The sequence below is a fragment of the Charadrius vociferus genome, unplaced genomic scaffold (assembly GCF_000708025.1).
Source record: "Charadrius vociferus isolate BGI_N301 unplaced genomic scaffold, ASM70802v2 scaffold141, whole genome shotgun sequence".
Lineage (NCBI taxonomy): Eukaryota > Metazoa > Chordata > Aves > Charadriiformes > Charadriidae > Charadrius > Charadrius vociferus.
This window is the reverse complement of record NW_009647743.1, coordinates 2,182,298-2,206,371: the sequence shown is the minus strand read 5'-3', so window position 1 is coordinate 2,206,371 and position 24,074 is coordinate 2,182,298. Positions and strand designations below refer to the sequence as shown.

The 24,074-nt window shown below is 39.7% G+C and overlaps 1 protein-coding gene across 1 annotated transcript in view; it reads right to left on the bottom strand.

The window, feature by feature from the left end:
- GLRA3 (glycine receptor, alpha 3) overlaps positions 1–24,074 on the bottom strand; it is a 66,327-nt gene that overhangs the window by 27,588 nt on the left and 14,665 nt on the right. Inside the window, exons 3-4 of the mRNA XM_009882012.1 lie at positions 8,927–9,150; positions 5,764–5,846 (exon numbers count right to left, since the gene is read on the bottom strand). Of these exons, the coding sequence (XP_009880314.1) occupies positions 5,764–5,846; positions 8,927–9,150 (307 nt within the window). The remainder of the gene's footprint in view (positions 1–5,763; positions 5,847–8,926; positions 9,151–24,074) is intronic.

Sequence of the window (24,074 nt, the reverse complement as noted above, 5' to 3'; positions counted from 1 at the left end):
GTTGGTCAGGACCTGAGGACTACAAATGTCCAATTCTTTATAGATGTGTGTCAGGTCTCACTTCAGATATGTGGAGTGGGCCTAGTCACCCGCCTGCAGAGTGGAAACCATAAGATGAGTTGTTGACAGCTCTGTGTGTTCTCTGATGCAACTGCCTCATATTAGCCCTTTATTTAGTCACTTTAATTATAAAGGTGACATAGGTTATTAGTAGGGTTATCCGCTTGGGTTGACTCTGGACTTTTGCTTAAATGCTGAATGTATAAGCGTCATTTTTGTGCTGCTGAAATGGGAAGGGGAGAAAAGGGATGGGTTCCGGCACAGGCAGGCATTGACCAAGTGTGTCCATAGAATGGTTTAGGTTGGAAAGGACCTTGAAGATCATCGAGTTCCAACCCCCCTGCCCTGGGCAGGGCCACCTCCCACCAGCCCAGGTTGCCCAAGGCCACCTCCAGCCTGGCCTTGAACACCTCCAGGGATGGGGCCTCAACAACCTCTCTGGGCAACCTGTGCCAGTGCCTCACCACCCTCACAGGGAAAAACTTCTGCCTAATGTTTAATCTAAACCTGCCCTCTTCCAGTTTACAGCCATTCCCCCTCGTCCTGTCACTCCATGCCCCAGTACAAAGTCCCTCCCCAGCTCTCCTGGAGCCCCTTTAGGCACTGGAAGGCCGCAATAAGGTCTCCCCGGAGCGTTCTCTTCTCCAGGCTGAACAGCCCCAGCTTTCTCAACCTCTCCTCGTAGGAGAGGTGCTCCAGCCCTCAGATCATCCTCGTGGCTCTCCTCTGGACACGCTCCAGCAGGTCCATGTCTTTCTTATGTTGGGGACTCCAGAGCTGGATCCAGTACTCCAGGTGGGGTCTCACGAGAGTGGAGTTGTTAATAATAATACATAATTATGGTCACTCAGGCAGACACCCGAGGTTCCCTGGCAGATGAGGAACACACTCCAGTTCTATTATCTTTCTTAGGGCGTCTTTGCGCTGCTGTGGGAAGGGAACAACGCACACATCATTTTCTGTAGTGCAGCAGCTGGTACTGCCACAGCCTGCTTACAGATCTCCTCAACTGCCCCATCTCCAGTTTAGAGACTGGGAGGAAAGAAATGGTACTAGTCAGGTAACAGCACCATGTACTACAGAGTGAATTTTCTATGAAAATCCAGAAGACAGGAGGATGATTATTTAGAAAGACTAAAAAGCCTCCATAAATCAAAAGGTAAAAAAAGGCCATTGTTTAATTAATTAAGAGAGGCAATATGCATCAAAATAAAATTATGAGGTGAGCAGGTGCTTTCTCCCTTACATAGGTTGCTTTTAATAGTGTATTTTGTCTTTCATAACTGAGTTAGTCTTTGAAAATTCAGAAACATTAAATGTCGCATATAGTCATAATTGTGATAGATGAATAAAGGAATGCTGTGAGATAAAAGTGCAAGTTAAAAAGAGAGAGACAACAAGCTCTAGCACACGAAAGAAAAACATTTCTTTCCTGGGAGACAGGCCACAGAAATAAATATGTATCTAGCTGACATTTCTTTGTATCTTATTCAAGCAGAATAAAACTAAAATTATCTCACATGCCTATAGGCTGCCCCGGTGTAAGGAATAGAAATGTAGAAGGGATTATTTCATATGTGCATTTTCATTTGCTTCCTTTCTGAGACACAAAAGCAGCTCATTCTAGTTGCTGAGAAATCATTTGGTAAAATAAATCTTTTAAAAATAGAAAACATTTCCACTTAAATATTTTTTCCGACACTTCATGATAAAAGTGAAGTACTTTAACCAGAGGCAAATCCAGCTGCTTAGGCTGACCTTGGAAAAAACATTATATGAGATGGCTAAAAATAAAAGTACAATTTGGGAAGAAAAGCTATACGGGAATTTTCCTCTTAGAGCTTTCTTTGCTGGAGCAACAGTATCAATACTGAAGGAAAATATCTAGTACTAACTAAATTATTATTTTATAGCAGAGGTAAAAACTACAATCTGTCCTTCATAAGTAACTATCAGCCTTTCTTTGCAACCTGGTGGTAAAAAGAGTGAGAAAAAGATGATTGGTTTGGTAGAAACAGTCTAATTTCCTTCGTGACCCATGCAGGAGCAAGGCTTGCAACATCAGATACTGTGAGATAAATGGGCCTCATAAATTCATAATTAATTGTACGATGTCCTACCCAACTTAGCACTCAGTGGAAAAACCAGCAATGATGACGACTTTCAAGAGGAACATCTGGAAGCATGGCTGCTGCTGGTTTGCTCCTTCAGCCACTGTGGTTTTAGTAACACAGATCATTTACTCAGGACATGAGGACTATCTTCTCAGCTTCGAACCCCCTTGTCTTCCACTTCCCCAGACGGTTCATTAACCACCAGGGGCAGTGCTTTGGTCCTCCTGTTTCGGCTGTCTCACTGTGCACCAAAAAAAATGTCAGCCAGACAGCCACAGGAATAAATGGCACTGTGGCCTAGAAATTAGGGATGCTTGGATGGATTCAGGCTCTCGGGGCTATGTCCGTTCTTACCTCAGGATGTTTGATATAAAGCCTGGGAAAATGCTAACTGCACCCATCCTTCTTTTTTTAGTCTATAATTTTAAAGAGAATGGGATGCCCGTTCTTAGTCAAAGACTCTGGAATTTGAATGTTTCTGCTCTCCTTTTTCTAAGCTTTAGAAATCGTTAAGTTCAGACTCATACAAAACATTTATTTATTTATTTTTAAACCTAGTTACTCTCCTGTCCATCACGAAGATATCTTTTGTAACTCCTCCAAGGTGCCTATTTCCCTTCCTGTACGCCCTGTATAGAAACTGGGTTTGGGCAGGTGACTTCCTGCTCTTGAAAATCTGGGAGCTTAGGAATTCTCTCTGCCTGTGGTCTTTGGAGCTGTCCCTGAGTAATTTCTCCCAGTTTTGGGGAACTGCTGTCTTGTTCTTGCAAACCCAACTAGTTATTCTGCTATCAGACACGTAGGTCTGTCTGGAGCTCCCACACATGGCAAAACTTTCTGCCTCAGGCCAGAAACTTTGCCCATAGTCTCTATTTTTCAACGTCTGGAATTATAGGTCAAACAGAGCTAGACAAGGCAATATGGGTAAAGCTTTATTACTTTTAACTTCCTCATGAAATCAAATTTGATCTTTCTCTATAACTAGAAGATTTTGAAGCTCTCATTTGTATTTTGTTCAGCTCTTCTTTGGTAAACGTCGCCCCTCTGCTATGTGGAGGTGCAGAAGGGAATTTACTCTCCCTCAACTGAACGATAAAAAACAAGGCTTCAGTGACAAATGTTCTGCTGGAAAATACAGTAGAACATCTACAGTGCTATTAAACTAATAAGTGTTGGTTCCCTGTGGCGCCGTTTGTGGGAACTGTGAGCTCCAGCAAGGTTTGTGTAAAGCGAAACAGATGCATGTGTGTTGAAGAGTGCTCGGTTGTTGTATGACCTGTCCTCACAAGGGCTGAAAGAGAGGAAAAATGCAGCTGAGTTTGATGAAGTTGTTAAAGCAACAATTTCCTAACTTTTTAAGCACATTTAAAAAAAAAAAAAAATTATACCTTTTGCTTGTTCAGTCAAATACTGTGATACTTTCTGTTTGAAGCATAATTTTATGTAGTGAATATACCTGCCATCTGTATGTGCTCTGGTACAGCTGCCTCATATCAACCCTTTATTTAGTCACATTAATTATAAAGGTGACGTAGGTTATTAGTAGGATTATCTGCTTGGGTTGACTGTGGAGTTTTGCTTAAATGCTGAATATACAATATTGCCCTGAATTCCTTAACATTTGCAGCAAATAACTATCTCTCAATTTTAGTCAAGAAAAATTCTGCTGTCAGGTTCAGCCATTGCCCTCATTTATGATATTACCATCTGTCCTTTGTAATGGAAGTTAGATCTGGCTTTCATGCTCACCCTGCAATTGTGTGTAAAAGTATACCATTACCCATACAACAGCCACTTCTTGCATGCTGACTGACAGATTGTTACTTCCCTCTTCTCTTACGTGCTATTTTGCTCCAGTAAAAGAAGGAAAAAAAACCTCCAAGAAATACTTTAATCAAATTATGTATGTTGTGCTTTTGATCTATAATATATTTCAAATAATCCAGCATTTTTATTCCATATGCAGAAAATTATTTTCTGAAATATTGTACCTATTGATCCTAAACCTGTAAATCTAGATCTGACATTACGGTGGGTGCTTATTATTTATCTGTTTTTCCCCTGTCGGTAATTTTCACAAACTTCACATTACTGGAATCTTTCAAAGAATGCTTTGCTTTATTTTATTTTTGTTCTCCACAGTATTAGGAGGGTTTTTCTGCTAGGCATCTCTTCCAAAGCCCTTTCATTTTAAGGTGAAAATGTGATTCCCAAATACTTTGTATCACAGGGAAAATGAGAGTTTAGTGCATATCTGTGTCTCCCTCCGCACACCCCCTGTGTGAGCTCAGCTCATCGCATCAGACAGAGCTTTTGGGTTTGTCTTTTTCTCTGCGTGTGCGTGCCTTGAAATGGCATCGCGGCTGTGTGTTTTCCATCCACTTTAATGTTCTAAGCCAGATATCAAGGGAGATGATAAGTACAATACATGATGGGTTGAGTTAACAAATGCTAATTTTATTTCACGTAAAAAGTATTGCTGTTAACTGAAAGATAATTCTGCAAAGCTTGTCTCGCCTAAGCTGGTTTTGCTGTCTCTGCTCTCCTCAGGATATTTGTGTTTAATGCAAATAGGCCTTTATGAAGAGATTATTTAAAACACATGGGGTTGTAATCTCGCTTTTTCCATTGAAATTCTAGTGTAACACCAGGTTTGGTCAAACCATCAGACCTTCTCTGCACTAGAAAGCTATTGGGTCTTTTTTTCTTTCTGTGTTTTGCTGGGTGTTTTCAACGTCAAGCTCTCTGGGCAACTCCAAATTCCTTTAGGTCTAGTGCCTTCTGAAGACGCTAGAAATTTTTCCAGTGTTATGGCTGATGACTGGATCATACCCACATTTTATTCCTAGCTAGATGATACCTTGTGTGGACTTCTTCCCCTTCGTAACACAAGGGCTCTACAGCCTTTCCCAAGATTTTCTGGGGGGGTGCTCCACTGATCCCAGTTGAGGTGGTGAAGGCTGTGCAAGCAACGTACCCCAGGCAGGTACATGGGCGTATGCATATACACACGTACGTGCTGTGCAATCTTCTACCATTCTCCCTTGTGGTAAATCCTTTCCCTAATCCCTTCTAGGATGATTAGGTAAAAACTACAGAAATGTAGCTATAACCTGTAGGCACGCTGAAGAGCTCGGGCGGGAATCTGAAGAGCAGGGACTCAGTATATATCATCTCGTTTCCAGCTTTTAAGGACACCAAGTTATTACCAGTTTCAGAATAGTCACATAAATCACTTCCTTAAGTTATTTTCATGCTACTTTTATGCTTTCTTTACTGTCCCCCTCTATGTGTGAACACAAAGAAGACTTAATGGTGAATCCCCATATTTTAAATCTTATGCGAAGGTAAACTGGCACTGGGTACTTAAGTTTAGTTGTAAGTTTAGATTTACAGAAAACCTGTTGAAGTAGGGATGAAAGAATCTCTTCCTTTGAAAAACATGTATGTTTCACAGATTTTTTGTTAAAATAGAGGATTCTTATTTGAAAATTGGTTCTTGTCCCACTGCAAGGAATCTTTCTACCTCCTGCATAGCGTTGTAATCCCCACAGAAGTATTTATAGGATAATACATTACTCAAACTTACAGCTTTCCAGCTGCATTATACATGTTTGCACATCCATTGGAAAATTTTTGAGATCCATCGGACAGGACAGTATTAAAGTCAATCTGAAAGAACACACGAAAAAAAAAATATTAGAAGTATACAACAGAAATGCCATAGAAGTGCACAGGGAGAATGCATGAAAGCACTGGAAGTCATTAGAAATAGAAGAAAATATATTTTTTCCTTAGAAAGCTCTCAAAACGGAGGTATATTAGCTGAACCCATTTCACTCGCTCAGTCTAGTGTGATAACGTGGAAAAAGATTACTGCAGACTTTCAGAGAAACAGATTTTTCAGTAGGATTGCCTGACTTTGAGAAGTCTAGAAGAATGCAACAACAGCATACTTTTTTTGTGCTATAGCAGAATTACTGTCGTGTAACAGTATTTTAAATCCTTGACATAAAATTCACCCAGATTTGCAAGAACTTCATAACAGATGTCAGCTGCAAATCATGGTGGCAAAGTAATTTATGTGTTATTGTCCTAAAATGAGGTGCTTGAATTGTCAACACAAAGGTTTAAGATAACATTTTATGATATTGACGGTAGACCGAAATATGCCTGTAATTTTGAACTGCAGCTGTGTTTTGCATTAGTCCTGATACTTCCTGTGAAACTCTTTGCAACCTATAGGCAAAAGAGGTATTTTTACGTTTCATATCAATGCAATATCTTATGTTTAGATTGATATTTCTCAGAGGAATGAGAAAGAAGAATATGAGTTAAAGATGCATATTTTCTCTCCCTGGCCATGTTTAGGTATCCTTTTATCATTCAGGGTCGTGACTGCACCTTTCTTCTTCCTAGAAAATAACTTGTGTGAAAACTTTGCCCCATATTTATTTATTAGTTTAGTTGATAGAATGTTCCCCAAAAACCTGAGGGTGCAATTCCTTACACGTAAGACTTCTCTAGAATGGCAGTGCTCTAATCCTCCTCTCTCAAACCCATTCTCCTGCTTTTGGTGTTTGGGCTAAAGGGAAGGGGGCAGTAGCTGGCAAGTATGGCTGTATATTTGTTTTACCCTACTGTTTTCCTCTCCAGAGCTTCTTGGTTCTTTGCTAGAGCTTCTGTTTAGCCTGCCAGTGACACAGCTGCAGGGGGAGAGTCCAAGGAGGGAACTCGGACCCAGACCATATTCCTGTGCTATTAAAAATGGCTCCAAAAGCAAACTCTGACTAGTAGGCTAGTAACATGGCAAGCCATTGCAGAGAAGAGGCACCCGGACTTTACTTTGTGCTGCAGTAAATATTTCAGTATTTAATATTAAGTGTTTATTGAATTGGGAACTGGAACCTTCTCATTATTTTCTTGCCTGAATTGTTCCAATACAATTAGAGAAGGAGGAGACATTAGGGAATGAAAAGAAAAAGCAAATTTAGAAATAATATTTTTTTTTTCTTTTAATATCAGCTCATTAGCAATTAGCATGTCTCCCCTCATCATAAGCTTAACTGACTCGCATTCATGTAAGAACTAGATGCCAATTACATGACTTTTCAGAAATTGTAGTAGTTCTTAATTACATCATGGCAATATAAACTTTCTGGCTCCATAAGAAACACAGGAGCTATCTGGCATCTGTTTTCATCACAATCAATGTTTGCTTTTATAATTTAATATTATATTCCTGCTATTTGGGTTCATGTGACCAAGAATTTGGTGTCAATTCTGTTGAAGCTGCAGTCCAGTCTTGCTTCTGTTGAGTGGTGGTGTCTACACTCTGTGGTGTGTGGATCCGGAGGGAGCAGGAGAAGGAGGAGGAGTTATTTGATTAGAGTGGAACAACTGTCAGTGCCAGCCAGGGTGACTCATTCTGGAGATAACTGATTTAGCTCTACTTTCTACTTGGGTCTGGAAAAGGAATCCGTTTTTCCTTGCTTTGCATCTGTTTCTAATGACAGAATGCATGCTGTGACACTGAAGGACAATGATGTCCCCAGACTGGCAGACTAACCTCCTTTTGGATATGAAATGCTTGTAGGAATTTTGGCCAGCAGGTCGAGGGAGGTCATCCTCCCCCTCTGCTCTGCCCTGGTGAGGCCGCATCTGGAGCACTGTATCCAGTTCTGGACTCCCCGGTTCAAGGACAGGGAACTGCTGGAGAGGGTCCAGCAAAGGGCTACAAAGATGATGAGGGGATTGGAGCATCCTTTTTTATAAGGACAGGCTGAGGGAGTTGGGGCTTTTTCAGTCTGGAGAAAAGATGACTGAGGGGGGATCTTATCAATGCTTATCAATACTCAAAGGGAGGGTGCCAGGGGGATGGGAACTGTCTGTTTCCAGTGGTGCCCAGTGACAGGACAAGAGCGAATGGGCACAAACTGGAGCATCGGGAGTTCCATCTCCACCTGAGGAGGGCCTTCTCTGCTGTGAGGGCGGCAGAGCAGTGGCAGAGGCTGCCCAGAGAGGTGGGGGAGTCTCCCCCTCTGGAGCCATCCCAAACCCGCCTGGACGCCGTCTGTGCCACTGCTGGAGGTGCCCCTGCTCTGGTGGGGGTGGGATGGGGGAGCTCCAGAGGGACCTTCCAGCCCTCACCAGTCTGGGATTCTGGGATTTTAACCCAGCCCTTTCTCCCTGTGTACCCTTGACAAGACACTGCCCACCTGCACTGGAAGGAGGGAGGAAGGAGACTCCCTTCCTACAGATACATTTTCTTTTTTTCTTACTATACTAACTGTTTTACAGGTTACTGATGTCTCTTCCAATAGTCCACTTACCCATTAGTGCAGTGTCGTAAAAGCAAAACAGCAAGTGGACAAGAGGTATATTTGTTTTGAAAAGCGTAACGGTTTGCACAAGTAGGTCACTGTAATAATACCAAATTTATATCGTGTTTGATGGGGCATTTGTATACTTGCATCCAATGTGTTTCTCATTAGATCAGGTTTTTGAAGATAGTGGTAAAATGCCTACTCATGTCTGTATTTATAAAAGGAGAGCAGGGAGAAGAGAAGTGGGATGACTAGTTTTTGTCAATACTTGATTGAACAGTAATGATGATAAAGTTCTGTATTCAAAACTCACAACAACTTTAGTGACAGTTCTGGCTGAGTAGCAACTGAAGATACCCCTTAACAATTCTTAGGTACACTTCTGAGCTTCTATCTGAAAAAAAAATCATTTGATCAGAGGCTCACCTGATGGAATAAAGCACATTTCCATTTTTGAAAATTCGCAGCAACTTATTATCTGTTGTAACTTCATGAAAGTTGGCACCTTTTTCATTAGCAAAGAACAAGTCAGGTTTCCAAATTGAATCCAGCATGGATGGATCTAAGTCTAAAGAGTCATCTGGATATTCACTGTATGCGAGGCGTGGATCATTCCAATTCTGACGGAGAAAGATGTTCACTCGGTAATCCTGCATGAGAGAAAACAAGCAAAGCTTTATCAAGCATAGGGATTTAGCTTTTATTTCATTTCTTAGCGATGTAATCCCCTGTCCATCTGTGGATGACAAAAGAATTACTTAGTTGAATGCCAGCATGATACCTATTTGTATTAGTGGGGACACAATGGATAAGAATAAAGATGCATTTCAGGGGAATTGAAAAAATCCCAAGCTAAGGAAATCCAACCTCCATGTACAGTTCATATATAACTCCATAGAACTCTGCCCCTGCAGCAGCTTTGTCTTGAAATCAAAATGAGAGAAGCTTAAAAAGAGTTTTCTGAAGTTACTTTCTTCTGCCCAACTCCTGGTAGGGGCATTCCCATTTCCCTCTCTTAGGCAGCGAAGATCTGTCCCACTGGAAGGGAAATTAAATTCTTTCCTTTTTTCTCTCTCTAATCCTTACATATTTTAGACCCACCACTTAAGAGTTTGTGCTCCTCAGTTTCCTGTTGTGTGAGCAGTAACTTGCCACACAGCTGGCTGAGGAGGACACATGTTCCTCACCCGTTCAAATATGGTGGAGACCATGTAAGCCCTTATGATAAATTAGTTCAGGTGCAAGTGGAGTCACCTTAATTCCTACAGACACTTCTGTCTTAATCAAGGGTCCTTTTATAGAAAAGGCGAGTGGAGTGTTTCAAACTTATAGAAGTCATTTTGGGGTTGTATATACTCTCTGTCAGAGACAATGTTGTATTTATGGCTACACACTATCTTAAAACTTAATCACTCTGAAAGATTAAAACATCTGTTTTTAAATAAAAGTGACTGTTAGCATCTCATGACATTATATCAAGAACTGAGAGAACTGAGACACTGAGCATAAGGACACAGGGACTATACTTTTAGTGGTCATAATACGATTTTCCTCATTATTTCCACTACTGCGTTAATGAAAGAAGATAAACATGAAATAGAAACAAAGACATGTTAGGGACAGAAGGGAAATGGGAGCTGGTTCTCAGAGCTTCTGAATGTAAGAGCAGTAAATAACATCACTTGTTTATTGTTAAAAAAGACAATGAAAACTAATTTTAAAATGAAAACCTTTTGAGTCAGAACAGGAAATGAAGTGTTCGAGGCTGAGCAATACAATTTGGCCAACAACTATGGGCAGTGGTTATTAGTGGTTAGAATAACTAGTTAAAACCCCACTGGTGTAGAAATTGTGGGTACTGTTAGAATTCCAGTGTCCTATCAATATTTGGTCTTATGAAACCTGGAATGTGTTCTCATACAGCTGTGAGAATCATGCCAACAGACACAAAGGACAACAGGAACCTCAATATGCAACATCGCGCATGAGAAATAGTTTTATAAACCTTCAACATCCTGCTGTTTTGGTCACTTTAATTACTCAGCTTGAATAAGGGTAGCCAAATATGCGAAAAACATGCTTACCAAGCATTTGTTGCTTGATAATGAGAAAATACTGCATATCATATAGAGAAAGACACAGTGGAGGATTTTGTGTTCATATAACCTTACAAATTTTCAAGGCAAAGACAGTAAATAGAAAACTACACCTGGAAAATGAAATTAATTCAGATTATCGTTATCACCAAATATGAAAAAGGCTCTCTGGCCAAATGGAAGCATATAACATTAAATGCCAGGTGGAAATAGCAGAGGATTTTTTAATCAATTGGTTTTTAAAAAAACATTGTTAATTAATTTGTTAATCCCCTTTTCAGAAAAGGACTGAAAGAAACTTCTCTTCTTTTTCCTCATGGCTAGCGGCTGCCTCAAGAGCCATGAAAAGCTCTCATGAGAAGCTGTTGATATTTTTCATAATTAGCCCCATGGAGTGATGAATCCAGAGCCAGGGGTTTGCACTTTACAGACGTAGGAACAAGTTGCTTTTTTTCCCCCTAAAGTAAGCCAAAACCCTTAGACTGAGCTTTTGGTGTCTTCCATGCCGCAAGAGGGCATAATATCCCCTGAAATACCTGTATTTCTTTGCACAGTATCCCAAATACCATGTTGTACCAGTTCCCCTTCTAAATTCCTGTATCAAATCCAAAGGCCGAGAAGAAGCAGGCTGTGGGAGCACTGCAGCTTGTCGGACTCCATCTGCACTTAAGCCAAAGCCAAACCTGAGCTTTTAATTTGTATACCCTGAATTATCTCTATTTATTTTACTTTTCTCTGTAGAATGCAATAAGTTTATGAATGGGATTACTCACACAGTAAGGGACTTCTCTTATATATAAAAGTGAAGCATGCATAGCAGAAAGTTCAGTGGGAAATGGAGGAAGACAAATGGACGAATATATTCTAGGTTATATTAAGCTATTCTTTATGTCAGTTTGCCGAAAGTTTATTGGTTTAAATTGTTTCCAGCTTTTAAGATGAGGAAAACCCTAGTTAAATTTTTCATTTTCGTTGTTCTCTCACCTGAAAACTCTGACTGAAATTGGCTCTCATCCTTCACTAAAAAAATGCCTAATCTACTGAAAGAGATACATTTGACTATTATTGTGTGAAGGACAAGTACTCATCATCTCAGCTTATACTTGCACGTTGTGAGCACATGGGGTAACTGCTTTAAATAAGTCGATGCAAACACAGAGACCAGAATTAAACTGCCAGAATTGATTTGTTTTCCTAGAAGAGGATTATTGTTCTCATGTTCAACTTGCCCAGAGGGGTGACTCCTAACTCAAATAACTCTGCCTTGGCCGGGTTCCTTGAGGGGAGAGAGAGAAACCATCATTTAAGTAGTGGTGACTTCCACAGCCACTTCTATAACCTCCAGGCTGCCATCGTCTGAGCAGCTGCTGGACCCTGCTTCTGTGGAATGAGATCGCTCGACAGGTCTCCACTTGCTCCACTGTCCTTCGAAACCCTGGGCCACGGGGTGAACTTTCTTAGGTCAGGATAATGTTCATCTGCTTCACAGGGCTCTCTAAAATAGAAACTGGGAGACTGGGTAGGTGCTTTTTGCTGTCCGTGCTGAGGCTGAGGCCGTTATGGACTCCAGTACTAACGTTTTGATTAGCAATTTCCAGCACATGGTGGAATTGAAAATACTTACAGAATATGTTGATTCCTTCTTCGTTATATTGATACAGATAGGACCATACTCCCATAGCACACAGAATACAGCTAGACTGCTTTATGGAAACTTTTGCACAATTCCTCAAGATATCAATTGCCAAACTCTCACTGGTTTCTTTAATGCATTTTTAAGATGCACTATATGTGGAATCCTTCTAGATCTGAGACATACATATAAAAGCAAATTTCCAAAATACGCCCTTCATTTGAGCATTGCATATCATCTGCTCTTATAATTTTTGAATCCTGTCATTTGAACAAAATCATCAAATTTTCATGCGTAAATGAATACGCTTCCAGAACTCTACCTGTTGCAGTTCCAAATGCTACCATAATTTTGACTAATATATCCATCTAAGGGAAATCTAGAGTAGCCATTTGCATAATGTGGCCAAATGAATCTTGCATGATTTGTTCTAGCTCACTGTAAAATTTTAACATGGTATTCTTACAGACTTTCCAAGAACACCGCTGAGTAAATTTAAAGGCAGTCTGAGAAGTATTGCTCTTGTGAAGAATCTTTTAAAATCTGATATCTATGGCTCTTTGTTGTACTGAAAGCTGGATGTGATCCTCTCTTCCTGAGAAGATATCACAGACGTACGGGAAAGAGCTGCTCACGTGAAGGCTGAAGTGAGGAATGAAAATTAGCAGGGAGACCTGGAGTAAAAATCAGGCAGAACTGGAGACAACTGCTCAAGTCATGGGAGGAACAGGGATTGATGTCAATGGTTTAAGTAGATGTTACAAGGGAGAGGAATATGTCTTAGGAAGAATAAGTCCCAAGGGAATCCTGGCCTAAAAAAGGAACCGATGTCTTGAAGAGGCACTTCAAAGGAAGTATAATATTGTAACTATAGTGGGCTATTTGTTCTACTGAATTTATTTATAACCCCATAGGGAACGAGGCTTATTTGGTCATATAGTTGTGTGTGTTATCATTCTTCTCCCTCTATTCCCTCCCCCCCCAAAAAACAAAGAGTTGTCAGGTGTTCTGTTGCTCGTGAAATAGTATTAGTAGTTTCATATTTCAACACATCCTCCATACGCCAACCTAAAAAGGAACGTTGTATAGCATATGTCACTTCCTTTTCCATTTTGTTTATTGGGTACATGAAAAACATGTTTGCACTTTGTTCTACAAAATATTATGGTTGCCATATGTATTTTACCTTCAATATACTTTGACTTCTTAATCTTGATGTAATTTTTTAAAGAAGATACTTGCAACAGGCTAATTAAAAGCCTTTTGCATTTTTACCTTTAATATTTTAATTTTGATGTAATACTGTGGGGAAAAAAAAAATGTTAGGCTAAAGACTAACTCTGCAACTGGAAGATAAAATGGAAAACTAACCAGAAAACAGTTATTTTCTGAACCGGATGAGTGCTGCACAATCCAATGTAGTGCTAAACTTGTTACTGCTATGGAACTGCAGTAAAAACAAAATGTTAACTTCTTTGTTTCGTAGCTTCTCGGATGAGTTTTGCCCTTCTAACATATGCTTCCCTGGTTTACCAGAGCTAGAATTTTTTTTTTTATTTTTTTTTACCTTGGAAAACCATCAGAGAAAATTTCACAAGAAGTAAAGGGTGATTTTGGGTTTTGTTATACTAATACAAAGTACCATGTGGGGACTTGATGGATACAGGTTGTCATAGTTGTCTTCTTTCTCAGGTTTGCTTTCTCGTTCTCACTGCTGTACATGAAAAACCACTCTGTTACAGAACACGTTAATAGTTTTAATTTTTACTGGTGAGATTTGCTAAAGTTGCTGTCTGTCTCTGAAAAACATGCAACTTGACATGCTTTTTATTGCTGCCTTGATTAGTATAATTAGACAAGATGCCCTGTGGCACATTACTACTTTGTAGTAATAACATCTCTCCATTTTAAATTTGTTCACTTGCCCTAAGCACTATGGCTGCACTTTAGGTAACCTAATTACTTTGGGTAAATTGATGGAGTTTCTGTAGTTTTCCTTTACATATCTGAAAACTTCAGACTGGACGAAAAGCTATTCAGCTAATGATATGCCTTTGATGAAATTTCCCGAGTATAGAAACTCAAATATTTAAATTGAAGTAAGCCCCTCAAAGCGGTAAGTCATATTCCATGCAGGTTACCCATGTCATTGCAAAAGCAAAGCAGAAGACCCTTGAAATTCACATTGATGTTTGAGAAATCTAAATATAGCTTGTGTCATCTAATGGATTCCCCTGTATTTCCTCATGCTTAATAGCTGGAATTCTGTGATTACTGAGATTATTTGTGGTGAGGCCTCTACAATTGTCATGCAAGTTCAGAAAAAGAATGTACAGAAGAGGGTGAAGAAAAGGACGATCTAGGACTGGAGAGGATAGCCAGGTCTCTGAGAGTAGAAAGGGAAAGTTTGACTTCTTTTACCCGGTAATACAAAGGACTTATATTATGACTTGATTGATGACTTGATTGCTGTCCGTAAACATGTTGAAGGCTGCATACTAGAGGGAGAAAACATTTTAAGTCTTAGGACAAGAACATCTCTCATTATCAATAAATTTAGGCTGGACTGAAGTGGCTCATCCTTTTCCTTATCATACCAATAAACATCGGTGATCTTTTCACTGGCATGATTTATTATCGCAAATAAGGGGACACTTTATTTTTTATTACACCTTTGCATTATTACAAGTCTGAACTGCAGCAAGGATATGCATATATCTATGCTGTATGGCAGTTCAATCAATGAGTGAAAAAAAAAAAAAAATTGTAACAGACTCGTGCTCCACCATTAACTGTAACTCATTAATCTGTCAGAGATTTACCATAGCAGCTAAAGAGAAATTAACTGTAATTTAAATTGATCGCTGAGTACTTAAATTTAATTGACACCTCAAATCTCTGTCATAGTAATAAGATTTGACTAATGCCAAACATCCCTAAGAACACGCTTTGCTGTACTGGGTGGCTGTAGGGCGTTCAGTATAAGAAACAACGTAGACACACTGTTGATTATGGTAAAGAGTTTGTCTGACTCACAGAATCCCTCCCCACGGTCTGTCCCTGGATAATTTCATAGGTGGAAGTTCTCTTTCCAGAACAGATTTTGGCAGTGGGTAAAGTTAAGGGTGACCTTACTGTTCTCGCTCTGGGATTACAGAGGCTGGGAGCAACTGCGGTACTGCAGCAAGAAGAACTTGGAGAATCTTACAGAACAGTAGGATTCCTCCCCCGGAAAGGAATGTCTTCATCGATGAGGCCTTAGGAGAAAACCTTCCTCTTGTTATTTAGCTTTCTAATCCTCCGACTCTTGCAATTTTGCTGTGTAAAGGCAAGAGTGCAGTTCCACACACAAAGACGTGGAAAACTTTCCTGTTTAGTCCTGCCTCAAGTTAGTTGGCGACGCACTTCATTGGTGATTAGGATCTCTAGAGCTGAGCCCTTGCAGGCTGAGGATGAGATGAGCAGGAAGGCCTGTTTGGCTCCTGGATAAAAGCTCTAATCCTAGACTGGTTTGAAAACAATGGGTGCTCTTACCCCCTCCAATAAGTAGGACAGGCCAGATGGTTTGGGGATTTGGGTGAGGGCTAACTTGCCTCTCATCTCAGAAAGCTTTAGGAAATTATTTGAGATATTCAGAAAAGATTGGTGATGGATTTTGGATGAAGAGCTCTGTCTGTCTTTGTCCATGGATGTATAAAAGCAAATTTTAAGGTGTTCATTAATATTTTAAATTTTTTCTGGGGTTTTGTTTGTTTGTTTCTGGGTTTTTTTTGGTTTTGCTTGTTTTTCTTATGCTCCTGAACTACTAGGTAGCCACGTGGGTGTCCTGTGAAGAGTTCTGTTAAAGTTTCATTTAAATTTTGGCTAGTTCCTTTGCAGTGTTTGACTCTAGTAAGTGCCCAGAATGACTCATACTGAAGTCAATTGAACTAGAACTTGGCAAAGGACTGGCTAAAACTAGGAATTCAAAATTGCTACCTTAGTGTCAGACATCTCAGATTCCCTTACAAAATCAAAATTCAGAGTCCAGCATGTAAGTAGATGCACTACTTGAGCACCAAGTGCTCTTCCTAGGTGTGCCACCTGCTACCATAACCTTGGATTCTGAAACGGTGTGGCCTCTGTTAACGTTCTGCCTGGGACAGACAAATGACACTTGCTTTCTTTTCCTCTGGGTTGAGTAATGTCTCATTTACCATCGCTGGTAATGGTTTGGAGGATGAGAACTGTTCTGTCGCTACTCCAGTCTCTCCCTTACTGAAAGTATGGGGCTCTTTCCGTTACGCTTATTAGTACGGAGCTATCAGTCTTTGTCATTCTTCTAAAAGAAGAATATAGTCACTAGTTTCTGTGAGGACTCCTTGATTTTTAGCTTCTGATTGCCTTGTCTTTATTACAAAACATTCAAAATCTGTTGAATTCAACAATGTGCTGCAAAAGCTACTGATTTTCCATACTTTTTAGGATGGAAACATTACAAAATGGACAAGTTTATTTTAGTGTTGGGTTTTTTTCTGGTTTATTATCAGTAACAAAGGCCGGATTTTAGTTTCTGCACTCACAAATAATCATCATATCAAAAGTCAAAGCTAGTAAATATCTAGGCTGTTTACTTTTAAAAAAATTAATTAAACACAGTACTGACATCCTGTATAATAACATTTGTCACAGCTCTTACTGCATGTCATAGGATATTTATTAATTGAAGACTGAATATATTACTTCTATTCTTAATGGAAGTTGTGTGTTCCCAACTCCTAATGCATTACACTAAAATCACATTTTGCAACTTGTTCAATGTAATTGCTTTTCTAAGCCGTAGCTCAGGGGCTTTTAAAATGTTTGCACTTTCAAGCAGTAGTATAAGGGATTATACAAAAATGGACTTGACAAATACATGAACAAACATCATGCAATAAGCCTCTGTCTTAGCTGATCTTTGCCGTGTTCTCAGTTGACAAAAGATTCTGGGTATTTTACTGCAGACAAATGATGTGCTCCTGAAGATGCTTTTGCTCTAACAGCAGAAGGTATTTCTTGCTAAGTGAAAAGTTGCGTTTTTCTGAGATTATTCGTTTGGGTGAATTTTTGGTGCTATATATTCCATGTTGTTATTAATACATTTTATATATTAGCATTTAGAATATGACTGGTTTCAATGAGTGACTGAATGGGCTAATAGCAGAAATCTTTGCTGAAAGCATGTATTTGAAATCATCCTCTGTTTTATCTCCTCAGGAAAATATAACCAAATTAATCGGCAGGAATTTGGGAATTCCATACTAACTTTCCCTGCAGCCTTTCTTGTGTTGGTAGGTGAATATGGCATTGTCTCGCATAGGGTGAATAGGGTAAAATAAAAGGTAAAGCTGAACTAGCTCAAGTCCAGAAGCAGTGCCTGCTAACTCCAGCAGCTTAAACACCTGCTAAAACAGGCTGTGGGAAGGGATATATCTCTAACTTTAAACAAACTTTGTTAGATATGAGTTGTCTTTAAACTCATGGATAGGCATGAAGCGCACCAAGGAGTCTGTCGGGAAAATAGTGTTGGTTTAGAGGTTCTACACCGATGCCATGGCAACACATAAAAGTTAATGTGGATTTGGACTGTACCAGTAGTGGGGAGAAAGGGAACAATTTGTTCGTCTACACAAAGACATCTAGTGGCATTTGAAAAGACCTAAGATAGTCTGCTGGTTCAAAAAGATGCATGTCTCCTGCAACCCTATGATATGTCTACCAGCCTAGATAACCCAGGGACTCTTGGGGGATTATTAAGGCCGTCTCTAAAAACACTAAATACTCTTAGGCAATCAAATAAAACTTGAACAGGCACAATCTCCATTCAGCATCCATTCACTAACCTGCTTCTTTGATGAAGAAATTAACATTGTGAACCGGTGGCTGTGGGTCTAAGCAAGTAGCATGGGAGAAAGAAGAAATGTCAAGTTCATGCGCTTCCACTAGATCCATGATGAAAGGGGTGGAAGTGGAGGTTACTCACTGAAAAGGCAATCCTAACCTTCTTTTGATAGATCTCAAATACCGTGGTCTGTAATACTACAGTCATACCAGAACAGTAGTCACAGGCACAAATCTGAAACATTTTCCCCACATTTTGCTAAGCTGAGAAACAGCCTTGTTGCACTGTAAGGTCTAGCATAAGTATTTTAAAAATGTAGTAGAATTATCCAAAATGAATTAAAGACTTAATCAGTGTAAAGTATAAACATATACTTTGAAAAGTGTTGTTTTATATATATTTATATACACGTGTTATATATGATATACATTATATCACGGCATGTAAATTATGTATTTTATACATTCAGTTTTCTGAAACTGTAAAGTAGCCAGTTTCATAACAGTCACAAAAATAAGGAAAAATATATTGTGAAGCGGGGAGCTAATAAAGACTGACTAGAAACATCAAATTTTCAGTATTCTATCCCTTCAATCCTACTGGGAGTCAAGTAGCTAAACCCTTGTTCAATTTAAATCTATAAAAGAAGATAGAGCAGCTAAAAAGAAGATTGTGAGAGATCCCCCACATCGTAGCACACAATGTTTGTAAATGGAAAACAGACTAGAAATCTTCTTTAACTAATCCTGTTATGTCAATAAATTAGCTTTCATATGTTCCTATACATTTACATTTTGGAAATCTATCAACTGTAAAAGAAATCTAGTGACTGAAAGATCAGGCAAAGTAAAGACTGCTTATTTTTTAAAGCAAGGGAATAAATTCAGACTCCCCAGAAGTGCTTTTGAAGTTTCTTGTTTTATTATTAAAAAAAACAGGTAGAGAAGAAACAGTGAAAAACTGCTTTTTCTCAGTTACATGTGTTCAGTTGTCGTGGCTTTGGTGCCTAAACCACGACATCAATACATTTGTTTTTAATTTACCTTCAATAGCTTCATGATTAGTGACAGGACAAGAGGTAATGGGCACAAACGTGACCATCGGCAGTTCCATCTCAGCCTGAGGAGGGCCTTCTCTGCTGTGAGGGCGGCAGAGCAGTGGCAGAGGCTGCCCAGAGAGGTGGGGGAGTCTCCCCCTCTGGAGCCATCCCAAACCCGCCTGGACGCCGTCCTGTGCCACTGCTGGAGGTGCCCCTGCTCTGGCGGGGGGTGGGATGGGGGAGCTCCAGAGGGCCCTTCCAGCCCTCACCAGTCTGGGATTCTGGGATTGCCATAAAATTGATCAATATCTGTTCCCACTGGCTCACAGTCTCTATCAAGAAAGGTCTTGAGGAGGTAGCTGGCTGGTTTTTTTTTCTAGAAAAGGAAGATATGGGATTAAATTTGCTCCTGGGGTTTGACAGTGTTTTATAGAGGTTTGCCTTTCCGAACTGTGGAGAAGGCTGCAGGTAGAGGGAGCTGAGTTTTGTCATCTTTGGAAGCCCTGGCTGAAGTTGTTGAGAAAGTAAAAGCCTCTGCAAGCTGGGGCACTGGAGGCAGAGGAGCAGAGACCCCGTGGGCTGACCTGCAGTTTGGAGAGAGGGAGAAGGTGACAGTCTGTAGATCCCTGTCTAGAGACAGCAGACCAGGGAATCTAGATGGCAGGGTGGCACTTGCTGGGTATGATGGTTAACCAGCTGCAGGGACAAAGGAAAGGGCTCGGGAGTGAGAGGAGGTAGAGCACCCAGTTTCTGTGCTGTAGGAGATGTCTGGGCCTGCTGAGGTGGTACATCTACCCTCTATGGCAGGGGGGTTGGAATTCGATGATCTTCAAGGTCCTTTCCGACCTAAACTGTTCTGTGATTCTATGAGACAGATTCTGAAGCCATAAGGATTATTGTGTGCTCTTGAAGACACCGATAGTTTTACTATTGTGTAAATTGGTATTACAATCTCAAAGGATTTAGGGCAAAAAAGAATAAAAGCGATCTGGCACCATCGTTACAATGCCAGTAATGACATAGGGAGGAGCATGTCAGTAGAAGCCACACCTTGCTGTGATCATACTGGTTTTTAAAGAAATTTAAAGCCTGAAGCACAGTCTCGTAATACTTCTTGTTCTTCCAGCTGCTAATGACCATATTTGATAGCATGCTGTGTGTTCTTTTTGGAAAAGGCAAAAGGCTATGTAGAAAACAGATTCTTACAAGCTCTTTTGACAAATTGTATCATTTTACTGTTTAATTTTAACGTATTATAGAATGGTTTCAACTTTTTTGGATAGGATTTAGGATACGAATTTGCGCTATGGCTATGACATATGAAAAATCTGAGTGCACGGCTCTTTCATGCTGAGTGATTACTTTGGCTATTGTAATTAAAAATGCACACCCAGAGTGCATGAAGTACCAAGTATTCAGAATAGAATGGAGACATGAGAGCCGAACTGAATTTTTAAATGATGCCAAAATACCTCAAAGTTATTCAGGGAAAGAATTTCAAGGTTAATGCCTCACGTAAAGTGTTTGTGCTGGAGAACTTTGCCAGCACATATTTACTAGACTCAAGAACAGAAATTACGAAGAAAGGTGACAGTCTGAAAATCCTCTATTTTCTTAATTCAGGTTCATTTAACAGTTATTCTAAAGTTGACTGTAGCTTTTGTTTCTGTAAACAGTGTCAGTAAATTGCAAGTTTATGCTAAAATAAGGGAGAAAGGCCATATTCTTACAGTGATAGAAGGGCATTTATAGACTTAATTCCTATTAGCGTTACTGGGAGTTAAGGACAAAATCCCCATATATAATGATAAGATTAATTTCCATTGCTTAAATACACATCATGAGGCAGCTACGCTAAAGATAATTGAAAAAAAATATTTTTTTGCTGTAGTGTTTCAATTGGGTTTTTTTAACAATATCTTTACATTGCTATCTGTGTCCTTATAAAGTGAAGAAACGTGATGAGTGTGACATAATCATAACCTGAATGGGATTCGTCTTTTTGTATGATTGCAACAAAATATGAAACTTCATAAACAGCATACCTCATAATGTGTGAACAGAGCTATGTAGTGATGCCACAATCTTATTTTCACAGATCCTCAGATTTTCTACAATAGTAACTGGGTAGATCTCAGCTTGCAAATCAGTTGTCTTCACAGCTTTTTCTGGGTAATGCTGTAATTGCTGTAGCGGGATATAGGCTTTTAGCAACAGCTAAGCAGATAGCTGCTATTCCAACAGATTGAAAAGGCTAATATAAAAATGGAAAAGTCAAAAAGAAAATGCTGCAGGGGATGGGACAGGCTTTCATCGTGCGGTGTTGTCTAAGTCATGCCTTTTCCTTTCAGTGAAAAAAGCAGCAGAAGACTCAATGTAAGCAAGCATAGGTAAGAGGTAATAAGAGGTGTGAACTTTTTCCAGAACAAGATCAGATGGATGTAGCTAAACACAGGACGCAAATGTCTGGCTAAAAGCTAAGTCTTCCTTGGAATAAGGAGATAAAGATTCTGGAAGAACCTTTCATGAGGTAAAGAAATTATTTGGGTTTTAGGCTGAATTAGAAGAGGTGACGAATTGTCTGCAGTAGCAAGGGCTTGCACTGATGGTGTCAGAGGTCCCTCCAAGTCTTCTCTTCCTAACAATTGCAATATGTGGCTACGGGCAAATGGAAAAATTGGTGTCTTTAAATTGAGATGTTCAGCTTTCTGTATTGTACAAAGTGTTTTGTAAAATCTTTAAGAATGTTTGTTAAAACAGACCAGAGAAAATGAGAAAATTATTTCCTATAGTATGTCTGGAAGAGCTGACTATAACACCTATCCTGTTGAATATTTATCTATTTTAGACAACAAAGAACAATTACTCCTAGGCTTAGGGCACTAAGGCAACTGCAGGTCCAGATTCAGTCTTTTCTTCGAGTGAGGTAAAAAACCTTTGAAGCTCGGTTTCCCTTAGTGTGAGGAAGAGTTTAAGAAACCATCGCCCAGCACACAAAGTGTAGGACTGTCACTGCTGCCTGTTCCCTGTGAAACAACCTCTGCCTGGCGTGTTCTAAAACGTTTACAGAATTGAGTACGCCTGAAGTTGGGGTAGATAGTTGTGTACCTGATTTGACATCTCTCCTGGGACGAGGAAGCCAAAGCAGAAGATACTGCACACATCTGGCAGTGGCTCAGGGGAGATTTCGCAGATGCCCATCTTGAACGAGTGGATCTTTATCCACTCAGCTTTCAGCACTAGGCTCGAGCTACTGCAGTATTTTCCATGTTTTGTGTGACAGCCTGGACTATAAACTGCTTGTTGTTTTTCATGAAGAATCTTGGATATTCAGCATTTAACATTAAGCTTCACGTCTTAGACTTTTGTTAAACTGAATGACAAAAGCCTGCTAAAATTTAGGAAGCAAATATTGTGAGTGTTTGCTTTTAAAAAATCTGCACGCAGTGGTCTTCAATTAATTTAATTTGTGGGTATGGAACTGCATCTTCAGGCACCACAAAAATAGGCTCAGCAAAGAGCAGTCTGCTTTGGAATGAGAAAAGGTGTTGTGAGTCTCCACCTGCAGTTTTTCTACATGAGCTCAGAGTGCCTGTCTTCTGCACGTGCCGTAGTCCCAAAACACTTTTCTTGCATGTTGGGAATCTTCAGAGATTACCTCTTGTCTGCTGGCACTAAGTAATAAAAGTTATGTCTGGAAACCTTGACAGCACCACACAAGTCTGAAATCAGTCGTGTTACCCTTACAGACAGGTATTAAGATCCAGATGATGTGGTTATATCAGTTGGGAAAATCAAAGGAACCAGCAGTCTTTATTTCTGACCTAGTTATTTATTCTCCATATTGCATAAGGATCCCATTGTATTTCAGCTCCAAGTTCCAGAAAAGATTACTGAATTTGGCTGTGACTCAGCCACCAAGCCTTACTGGGATAAATAGAAAACCTATTCCAATTCATCTGCTTCCAAAAAATGTTGAAATAAATTATGCGTCACAACCACAAAAATGAATCCAGTTTGCAAATCAGGACAACCGAAATGGGAACCTCAGTATTTCATTTTGGAAACCTTCTGGTACCTTATGTTTCTAGATTCTGCTTTAAAGACGTCTGTTTGTGCAAACAATTCTGGTGATGGCCATTACATGGCTGCTGTCAGGGCAAACTCTCAGTTTGATCTTCTGCTTTACTGTAGATACTTGTTATTAGATTTTCAGACCTATGACTTGTTCATGCACAGAATATAGTCCTTTTCAGTTCTTGCATCACTTTTAAATTTCCATTAACAGTGCAAATGCACACTAACAACTGAGTCGGTTACTCTATGACAGTACTTTCATCTAAAGCTATTAAAAATGTCGGAAACTTTTTCAAGCAGCTTTTCATCAGCACAGCATCACATATTCTAGACTGTAACTTCACAGCCCGTCTAATGATGACTGCGCGAAATAATTTCCTTTCATAAAGGAAGTTCCAATTCTTCATAAATCATTGAAAGGATCTCTAGAAATGGCAGGGATTGAGACCTGAAAGCAAGACCTTGCTGTTTTTTCCAGTGTTTTCTCAGACAAATGCACTTTGTTATTAGGTAAGATTGCACTGTCTCTCCAGAGCTTTCAGTGGAATTTGGCCGCAATAAGCTATCTAAAATAAACCTGAGACTCGGTTCTGAGTTGCTTTGTTGCTGTTTTACAGTGACAGACAAGAAAGATTAATCTAATGTTTAACAAGACAATTATTCATTTTTTATGGGCATGTCTATTCATAGTTTATATCTCTGTTTTTCTCTATACCCATGTGGAATATACTGGCTTTCAAATATATTAAATGTGTGGAAACCATCCCTGTAACTGAGCCCCTTTTTCAAATAATCACACTCTATTAACCAAGGAACAAACACTCCTGCTCCCTAATAACTCACTGGAGAGTTGCTTCTGAAAACAG